We start from the raw sequence: 10,400 nt of genomic DNA on the forward strand, positions 1-10,400 counted from the left end.
ATTCTTAAGAACGCGGAAAACGTCTGACCACTGTAAAACACGTCAACCTTTCTTCTTCTTTTTTATTTCAAATTTTGGTTCAGAACCACGCACAAGGCAAGCAGAACAAAAGCATGGATCACTGTATAATGGGTGGTACGCTACACAGTATGCGCATTTGACAAGTACGATTTGAAAAAGAACCATGCAAACATAACGAATAGTGCACAAATCTTCAAAATCTTCAGGGTCACACGTGCAGCGGCAGCGGAATTCATAGCAATACATGTAAAGACCCTGGCAATTACGGCACATAAGCAGCTATAATGTCCTCGCATGGAGGAAGGAAATAACTTATGAGAGGCCCTGACGTCACTTTTTTGAAGCCGGCACGGCCGCGCGGCTACGCCGCGACCGGACGCTGCAATGCCTCTGCTCCTCCTTTACCCTCCGCATTTTTTATCTCCGCGACGCTCACATACCTCGGGCCCTTAGCAACGCTGTTGCTAGTGGCCCGCGTTTTCATAGCAACAGCGATGCCGTTGCTAATGGCCCGACTTGGCTAACCCTAAATTTTGACGTCACTTCCGCCACACTTTCTCCAATGCATTGGAAATGGCAAGGGCCTCTCCTAAGTTGTTTCCTTCCTCCACGTGTCCTCGGGAGTGAGGATAACAACTTTTCTCATCTTCCGTAGATATCAAGCTTCGGGGGTGTCGTAAATGCCTCCCTACTGGGCTCAACGCTAGCCCTTTGTTTGGAGACTTTTGACCATCTGTGTACACGGTTGAGACAGATAATATTGGACATGCCGGATATCAGTAACCGCTCTTTTGAATATTCATGCAAATTTTGCTGTACTGCTATGTTGAATCATGATTTATTTTGGGAATCGAATCAGCAGGACTGTCGCCGACAGTGCTTTTCTGTCGTAGAGAAGAGACAACACATAACTGCATCAGTGACTGAAAGCAAGCTAAGAAAAGGCTTGCTCATCACAGGGATGGTTGATCGCACGAAGACGACAGCATCAATGTCATGAAAGCGTTTAGCGCAGTCATCACTTTCAGTTCCGTTGGGCTACAACCGAGGGCGTGGACTGATTGTGCCGTTGGCACAATCAACCCGCGTCAAAACTGCGCACTTCGCTTCATAGAGCCCGTAGCTGTCGCTACAAATTTAAGGAAGTATAAAGGTGAACACTCATTTAGACTGGCGCACTGGGCATGCCGGCCGGGACACTTTATAGCATCGTTTGTTTGGTGGGCGTCCAAACGCCGACGGCCAAATTGTCTTGCTTTCGAACCTTCCGCTGTAAAGTGAGGCATTATGCACGACTGCAGGGTAGCAATGCCACGGTCGATTGTCGCATGTTAACTTGCCTGCCCTACTCCGAGGCCACAGAGGCATCTTGACTGGGAAAAGAGGATTCAATCAATCAATGTATTTGTGTCCTACACTGCGCCGTAGCACGGTATACATGTATGAAAATGTTTATATGAACTTAAACCTCAGGCTGAAAGCGGAAACACACCTCTGCAGATGGTGCTTTGCCGTTTGCTGCGTGCAGAGCTCGCTCAGTTCGACACGCAAACGACTGAAGGGCCAGAGCACAAGCATACTTGCACACCGCTCACGTCGGAGAAATGATGTGGACACAATGTGGGCGCCATCTAAGCTACTTCCACAGACACAAGGCCAGGATTTTCCCATAAGTTGTTACGAAACTGCTGTGAACGTCGCTATCGTTTACTCATATGCTGTTCGCGCTTGAATTGTGTATACACCTAACGACACGGCACAAAACAAACGTTCGCTGTAAGAGGAAGTTCCTGTAATTGTTACTTTTCGCCTTTTATTCATCGATTCTTATCGTGGTTCAAGTAGGAAGCGTAAAATATTTGCCCACGCGCGCTTAGAGATCCGTGATCGTTCAACGGGCCCCGAGTGCACGGATCGTGCCCGGTGAGATACCCCTCAAAAGCTGACGTAACGAGTGCTCACCCGGACCCTGGCCTCGGTGAGGTTGGTCCACATGGCGATCTCCTCCCGCGTGGACATGTCCGGGTAGCGGTTCCTCGCGAAGGTCGCTTCCAGCTCCTGCAGCTGCTGCGACGTGAAGTGCGTGCGCTGGCGCCGCTGCCGCTTCTTCTTCTTGGGATCCTCGTCGGCCTCCGAAGACACGCCTCCGCCGCCCCCTCCACCACCGGCGCCGTTGTGGCTGCCGCCGTCGACGCCATTGCTGCCGGCTGCCTTGTCGGGGAGCACGGTGGACGTCGATATCGAGTCTGCGAACAAAGCGACATCACTGTAAACTGCCGCCGTTCGGTTCGTCCTGCGTGGCGCGAAAGGGTCGGGTATGCACCCTCACGCAGTGTCACCAACAAATGCATCTTTTGATTTGCACCTCTGCACCGAGGTGGATATTCATGCCAGATCGGACACCAAGCCCGGCCTTCATGCGGCATGCTGCAATAAAGCAATGCGGCAACCGGCCAGAAGAAACGGGATTTGCTGCCGTATATACACTTTCCCGTGTAGTCGTGAGCACAGATTATTCTGGTTGCCATGACGGAAGTACGAAATATGCGCCGTCAGCGGGCATAGGATGTGGTAGTGAGCCGTGTTTTTCTAATGAACTACTCAAAGTACACACAGTTTGACCGCTATATTTTGCAGCGCTTAAAGAAACCGGCTCTGGTGGTGCAGGAAAAGGTATATTATTGCGATAGCAATACTGCGCCAGGTTTCGAGCCGTCGCGTGGTCCCGGCGGAGGCCACGCTTGACCTTCAACAGCCGAGGAGGAGTCGGAGCAGAAGAAGAAGACTGGTAACTTACAGCTCTCGCGTCATACTCTTAAATGATGAGCTTTAATGTCAGCGCACGTTTAAGATCCCCAGGTGGTCGAAATTACTCCGTAGCCCTCCACTACGGCTCCTCTTTCTCTCTTTCCACTTTCACTCCCACCTTTCTCCCTTCCCTTACGGTGCCGGTTCAGGTGACCACAGAAAACAAGTGAGACAGCTACCGCGCCTTTCCCTTCCTATAAATCAATCAATTTTGTCACCAATAATGTAGCACCTAACACTGATAGGGCGTGATAGGGGAATAATGTAGCAGGCAAAAAAAAAGCTTCCGCAGTTCAAATAGGATTAACCAGAGTTAAGTTATAACTAATTTTGTTTTCAATTCCTAAGGGATGTGCTTAGGTATGCGGTACGATGACAGCAGCGTAGTAACTCAAGGAAGAAAAGAGAAAGAACGAACGAAAATTTTTGTACCGCTGGCTTTTCTCTCGTTTCCTTAATTTCTGGCGTTTTCAGAAAATGTTGCAGCTATAGTCATACATCTACAAGCAAGGCATCCGTTAACCCCCTTCCCTCGTCGTCGTTTGTGTTGAAGAACTACATAAACCCTTATTGCGCATTTTGGAAGAAAAACAAAATGCGGCCATCGTGGCCGATACTCGATCTGAACACCGAAGCTACTAAATCAACCCGGCGGGTGGACGCTAAGGTATATTCACAAAGAGCCGAGCACATCACAATTACCAAGAAACAGGCAGATGGTGAGAAGGAGGAAAGCGCTACCACAACACAGCACGGAGAGTTTATGAACTTATGTTCTGTGGTGCAAACAGCTAAAGTCTGTGCAGATACTTAGTTGTTTTGGGCGAGAACAGCAGATTATCGCCTTACTTTAAAGAGCAGTGGTGAAGCTGTGGCTGCAGTTGTAAACGAAGAGTGCCCCTGAAATCAATGCATCGCATCATGTGAACATCACACGCTTTATTGTAGGAATGATCACAACAGCGCCTTCTTGCCATAACGCAACATTTTGAATGTCTGGCACCGCAGCACTTGATATCTACGAATTCAAATCCAGAACTCCACTGAACCATTGAATGGAAGGGAAACGTTGCAGGGCCTCGACAGCAGCAGCGAGAAACATTGGAAAATAAAAGTGTTCCCAGAATTTAAAAAACTCAGTGCTGGCTAACGCTCCGGTTGTACCTCGCGGCCCGAGAATGTTCTTGGTGCCTCTTCATAGCGTTTCATTCCAACGAAACTTTTGTAACAAGCTTTCCATTTAAGTGCAGCCTGGATAAACCCCGCTTGAAAAATTGGCCTTGGTATGATAAATCCTTCGTGCAAACGCAATCAGAAGGTTATAGCTGTTTTCCTGCTTCCGTCCCCCTGCACATATGGTGCTTCATAATTGATAGCTCTTGAATATCTGTCTACTGTGCTCTGTAAGTCCTTCAAGCGAATAAGGGTATTGCGAATACCGAAAAATTGATGCTTTATTTTCTCGATCCACTGCGCAAAAATCGCCATGGTTCACTCTAGTACTTTAATCAAATATCCCATATAACCACGGAAACCTAAACTGAACACCCTGCAGAATCCAGACTAAGCGATAAATTTTAAACGAGAGCAAAGGTCCCATGCCAAGCGTCTGCTGCCAATCCTTATGTAATATTCTTCGTATATAAATTTGCCACTGCTCTTGCGTTGCTCATCACGAGAAAGGAACGCAAACGGTTTTACGTGCATTTCTTGATTTCGACTACGGTCAGCGACTGCTTCATCATTTCGTGGGATCACCCCGTCTGAACAGATGTAGTTCCGTCTACATCATGCAGTTGTGTGACGTGCAAAGAAACAAACCAAGAAAAATAGTTCTCCACTCATTCGGATAAGTCATGAGTTCTTTTTAAAGTAAACTGGACACCCACAACTTAAGGCGAAATGAGCAAACAACCCTGGAGCCGCTGCGGGTCGTGTCCAGTTCGCTGCAGTATGTGCGTACACGCGGCTTGCTCTCAGCCGCCGCAAGGAGGGGCGATTTCGTCTCGGTTTCTCGGGCCACTAAATATACTGATCGTTGTCCTCCATCCGCCCCGGCCGTTGCCGCAAAGGTTGGCGGCCATTGTTGTGTTCGGCCTGAACGCACCTCCTCCCTCCGGCCGCTTTCTACGAAAGCAGCGTTCCTGCAGGCAAACACGGCTAGAAAGGAAGCAACTGAGTGCAGGGCCCGGTTGCCCCCATAAACGGACAGCGATGGTTATTGCCCGGCGGCCGGTCGGCGAAGAAGCGGCGTGGGCAATCGTCAATCTGTTAGCTCTATTTCCCCATAGGTCCAGTTGTCCCCATCAGTTCCTAATGGAACTTTATGGTGCGGGCTTAAGGGGCGGCGCGACGAGCGCGCACGCAGCGCGCACGCCCTCCTGCGACTGCCACGCCGCCGCTACTCCGCTTGTCCGGCTTCGTCTTTTTTTTTTTTCTCTCTCTCTCTCTTTCGATGTTTCCCTGAACGGGCCAAGGCGTGTGCTAGCCGGAGTATTGATGGCGGGGCCCTGGTTCCAGCTGCCCACGTTTTCCTTGTTCTCCCCTGCGCTCCTTCGCTCTCGTTCCCAAGCGCACTCCCTCTTTCCCTAGACACCGTCTAAAGCCTGCCTTTTCTCTCCCGATTCTTTGCTTCGGACCTCCACTTTGGCTCTGTAGTGTGCCTTTGTTGACTCTGCGTTAGCGCTTTCTTTTTCGTCCTCAAACGAACCGCACCGTCGGATTGCTATGGAGGGCGAAATCACGACAAAGTTGAGTGAGACGAAGGCAAGCTAAAGCCCCGGTGGCCAGACGGGAGCGTCGATCTCGAGCCAGCAGTCTGTCTCGGGGTCGTGAAGAGGCTGCAAGAGGTGCATGAAGGAGATGGATGCAAGTATCGAGGACATTGGTCGAGTAGAAGAGGGCACGCGACAATTTTTTCTGAAGGTGAATCACGCGAGACTATGCGTCTGTGCTGTAAATCTCCGTATAATGTCATCCCCGGTGGCTGACAAGCTTATCAAGATTTATCGATTCAAGGAATCGTAGTTCTAACCAAAACGTTTATGCCTGCCTTACTTTGAACGAATCCGGGCTCTCTTTGTGAACGGTTTGAACTGTTGCGTTTTTACTGCTTTACAGTGAGCAGTGGTAATGTGGACAGTGGACAACTACCACCCGGCTCGAATTATGAGCACTTTCTCTGGACGCAAACATTTTTTATTGTATTTACCGCTCGTTCATGTGAACTCGCTGTATGGAAGATGGACAAGGTCAAAATGCCTTAACCCTCTCAAGGTCTCCGCTTTTCTGCCGCGTTAACATTGACAATGATGAGAACATAATCTCAGCTGTCCCAACGAGATGTTTGTTTTACTATATTTTGTGAAGAAGGCTCTATCTTCGTCTTATGCTGCGTTGGAAACGTCATCAAACAGGTGAGTGAGTGTAGATATACAGTGTGCCACGTAACCTGAGGCAAGCTTGTATAGAAAATAAAAGGCACCTTGGACGCGAATTGAACCGGATGCGTCCATGTTGGCACTACAGAGTATAACAACTCAGCCAGCCTGTTTTGTTTAGTTTCTTCTTAAATAATTAATTTTGTTTAATTACTCAAATATTTAAATACTGAATGCCGACCACAAGTGAAATATGCAGAGCTGCACAGCACCTTCAGAAACCACTTAATTTTTTTCTTACACACTATACGTGATGCTCCGCGTTCGAAAGAAAGCCCTCAAAGTGGAAAAAAAAAGCCACGTGACGAGCACTTGTGCTGCTTGTGCTACTCACAAGCGTACGATAGATGATCAACGTAGGCTGCATGTAGTGCAACTGCCACGTGTCCCGGCAAATCTGTGCCAAGGGTTAAAGAATTAAATATTTGAGATAAGCGAGGGAAACCAGTTGCATATGCACAACTGCCAGCCGTCGTGCGCACCGTCGACATTATTTTGTTCCGGTAATAATTGGTTGATTAGGTTATTTTCTTCTAATTTGCTTGATATTGGCTAGACACTAAAGTTTATGTTCAAAGTTGGAGGGTATCTTCGAAAACACCCATTCCATCTATTTGCAATAAAGTCACACCTGAACCTTTTTTCTGAGCTGCAAAGAAACCACGTGAAGTCCAAAAGATCCATTTCTCAGCGCGTTTGTGATAATAGTGATAATAAATCTTCAGTTGAAAGTCAGCGCTCTTGTTGTTCTGTACGTAAACGTCCTCGTCTTTTTCGCGCTGTTAAAAAATGGATAACAACCAACTCGAACAGCTTTCTCTTCTTCCAAAAGATCACGTGACTAGCGCATTCGCGCGCAACTACTATGCATGGAGATGCTCTCAACCAGAGCTTGAGTGAACAAAATCAGCTGCGGCCGCGACTGCATGACCCCGTTTGCAGCGGCAGGCTGAAATGTATGCGGCGGTTTCGGTTTCTTCGCCTCCGTGAGCTAGTCGGCGCATGGGAGGGTGCAAGTTGCAGCAATCGCGGTGAGCTGGCTGAGCGGCCTGTAGCCATCGCAAACTTATCAGCCTAACGTTGGAACTGGGCCGTCAGTCACGGCAGCAGGGGATTTTGGTTCACTCAGTCTATGGTTGAGAGCAGCACAATGGTGGCGCGCGAATGCGCTTGTCAAATGATTGCTTTTGTATTTCGCTGCCTTTCTTTGCACCTTGGAAAAAGACACATGTACAACTTTATTTATCGCAAATAAATGGATATAGGGTTTCTGCACTGCTCTCGAAATTTGCAAAACACGTTTTTTTGTTTGTCTAAAGTCAATATTAGGTAAATTAAAAAATGACCTAATTAACTAAATAATTATTTCCGAAGCAAGGAATTGCCTGTGGTGCGCAAGACGACTGGCATCACTGGTTTCCCTAATCTACCTCAAATATTTAATCCTTGGCACAAGTTAGCTGGGACCCCTCAGGGGCAGGGCGTAATGCCGGTTGTATTCGGGCCTCTGCTTCATGTCGTATGACCACACAAATGCGCGTTGCTGGTTGTAAATTGCCGAAACAATAAAGTATCCGAGACTGAGCAAGAGGAAAATCGAACAGCCTTTCGAAAAAAGAATGCTCGGTCAGCAGCCTTGAGTGGAGCATTCAGTGGGATACCTGCTACCAGATGAACGCCCTGTCGCTTTGCCGTGGCCCCAGTCACGCTGCAGCCCACCCTGTTGATCCATCGCACGCTTGAGAGCAGCACAAAAACCGTCCCATCACATGGTTTTAAATTTCACAGATTTTATTTTATACGCGGGAGAAAAGGTCCTCGTCATTTATTTATATTTATTTATACAGAGTACCTACAGCGCCCTCAGCGTGCCTTATTGTAGGGGGAAAACAACATAAATAAAAAAAGGCCAAGTAGAGAATAAGTTAGGCAAATGATGCGATTTACAATGCACACATAAAAACCGCAAAAAAGAACAACAACATGCACTATGGCAAACAGAAGAAAAACAAAAATGAAAAGAACCATTGTAGGCAGACGAACATATGCCCCCCCCCCCCCCCCCCCCAAAAAAAAAAAAACACATTCACACACAAAATAAGAACATTTTCAATACAGCCCTGCTTTAACCATATCGTGAAGCAGTATTATAAGTGGTTTCTGAAAATGGTGCAAAACTTTGCGCATCACCCTTTCAGTCAGCAGTCGATAATTAAACAGCTTAGTAATTAAGCCCAAGTAATCAGTCCGTTAAGGTAAAACAAGGAAAAATAATCTGAGTTACTCAGAGCAAGTGCCAACATCGTGCATTTGGTTCCATTCACGTCTGAAGCGCCATTATTTTTTTATATATTGGCTCAAGTTACGTGGGACAACTTGTAGAATTGTTATTCCTAAGTGAGGACAGTCTTCGTATGATATATGCCACCAATCTACTGATGGACCACTAGACGACGCAAGCTGCCCGACATTATCCAAAAAATATTTGTGATCAGAAAAATACACTTCCAACACTTAAGGTTTCGCGTATTTCAACTCCACTGCCCATTACTGTATAAAAAAGCAGAACTCGGTTAGAAAGTGCTTTTTTTTTTCGTGATTCGATATAACGGACAATTCGCTTTATGAACAACTTCACTGGGGAACCAATGTTTCCATTTTAACAAGGCACGACTGTATGCAGTGATCTCTCGGGGGAAAGGCCGTGCGCAGTACATGTGTCCGAGATCTCCAGCCCTCAGCGCCTCTAACGGATCTGAGCACTTTCCGACCCTCCCGGAGGGGCTGCAAATCACTCTTCATCAACAAATCTTTGCCCACCACTCTCCCATCGCCACCTGTCACCCAGGAGAAGCTCACGGCCAAGTCGAATTCTAAGATGCAACGGGAAGACGACAATCAAGGACAAATTCAAAATGCTAAACCAATACCGCTAACAAAGATCTATCGCATTTACATATGATCACCTCTGCATTGCGTACGCGCGCGCAGCCTATATGTGTATATACATGCTCTACAGCACGCATTTTAGGTATTATGTTGCACGAGGAAATATTTTACAACAGCAAAAAATACAAACGTTATGAGCTAGAAGAAATGGCAGCAAAGCTGGCGATATTTATATGTCGATCGTGGCTCTTCGCTAATGGTCAGAGAAAAACTTGGTAAAACGCAGCACGTCTACTTTTACAAACAACTGAAAGGAAGAGTAATAAATAATATACCGTACACATCTAAGCAGCTAAGAAAAAGCTGGCCCTGTTTTTTTTTTTTTTTTTTTTTTTTTTTTTTACATGAGTCCCTTTCACTAAGCCGGCATTTATACAGTTATACGATTCAACCCACAAAGAAAATACTCTATCTGCGCAACTAAGCCGTGTGTTAATATGAATTAGCTTGGACGTGGTGGACCCTCTTCAGATAACACAATGGGAGTCTGGATGATTAGCAGTGATCACTAGGTACCATGCTTACCATAAAACAGACTGGTAAACCGATGTATGAGTAGATATCACGTGACAGAAATTATCCCAGTAATAATGAATGCGAATTTCACCTGTAAGGGCGCACCGGGCGCCGCTTTCAGTTTATGAAAGGCAATTTTCTTTTAAGACGTGAAATAATAACTCGCGCAATAAAGTTTCCCTGACAGCAGTGATAACTCAGAGTCCCAAGATGCGTCCCGGAGGCTGATTTTTTTTTTTTTTTTTTTTTTTTTGAGCGCTGTTTACGGTGGAGCTTTGAGTGCGCATTTGTCGAGAACAATGTCAGCAGCGCTCGTCATCACATCATCATCACATCACTTTAATACCTTAAAGACCCTCATTAGAGGGTATTACATAAGGGGTGGGGCGCACAGAAATGAAAAACAGAATTGGTAACATATGAGTAAGTAAGTTATAAAAATACAAGATTTTCACTGCGCAAGTACACGTGTGATTTGTTCAAGAAATAAAGATGGACATGTGATAGCAGCAAGTCACTCCTTAGTTGTCTTTTCAAACCACTAAGTAAAGGCGCGTAAATGGTACCTTGGTGGAAGCACTTGTTTAACCTCTTCATCAAGACAATCCACAATTTTGGGGCCGTATTCTCTGACGCCCTTTTACCAGTTAAGATCGATTTTGTCCT

The 10,400-nt window shown here is 46.6% G+C and overlaps 1 protein-coding gene across 1 annotated transcript in view; it reads right to left on the reverse strand.

The window, feature by feature from the left end:
- LOC146184624 (pituitary homeobox x-like) overlaps positions 1–2,187 on the reverse strand; it is a 66,072-nt gene extending 63,885 nt beyond the window's left edge. Inside the window, exon 1 of the mRNA XM_084609432.1 lies at positions 1,984–2,187. Within this exon, the coding sequence (XP_084465558.1) occupies positions 1,984–2,040 (57 nt within the window). The 5' untranslated portion in view covers positions 2,041–2,187. The remainder of the gene's footprint in view (positions 1–1,983) is intronic.
- Between the last annotated feature and the right edge of the window lie 8,213 nt (positions 2,188–10,400).

The sequence above is a fragment of the Amblyomma maculatum genome, chromosome 7 (genome assembly GCF_055883805.1).
Source record: "Amblyomma maculatum isolate TAMU_Amacu chromosome 7, ASM5588380v1, whole genome shotgun sequence".
NCBI lineage: Eukaryota > Metazoa > Arthropoda > Arachnida > Ixodida > Ixodidae > Amblyomma > Amblyomma maculatum.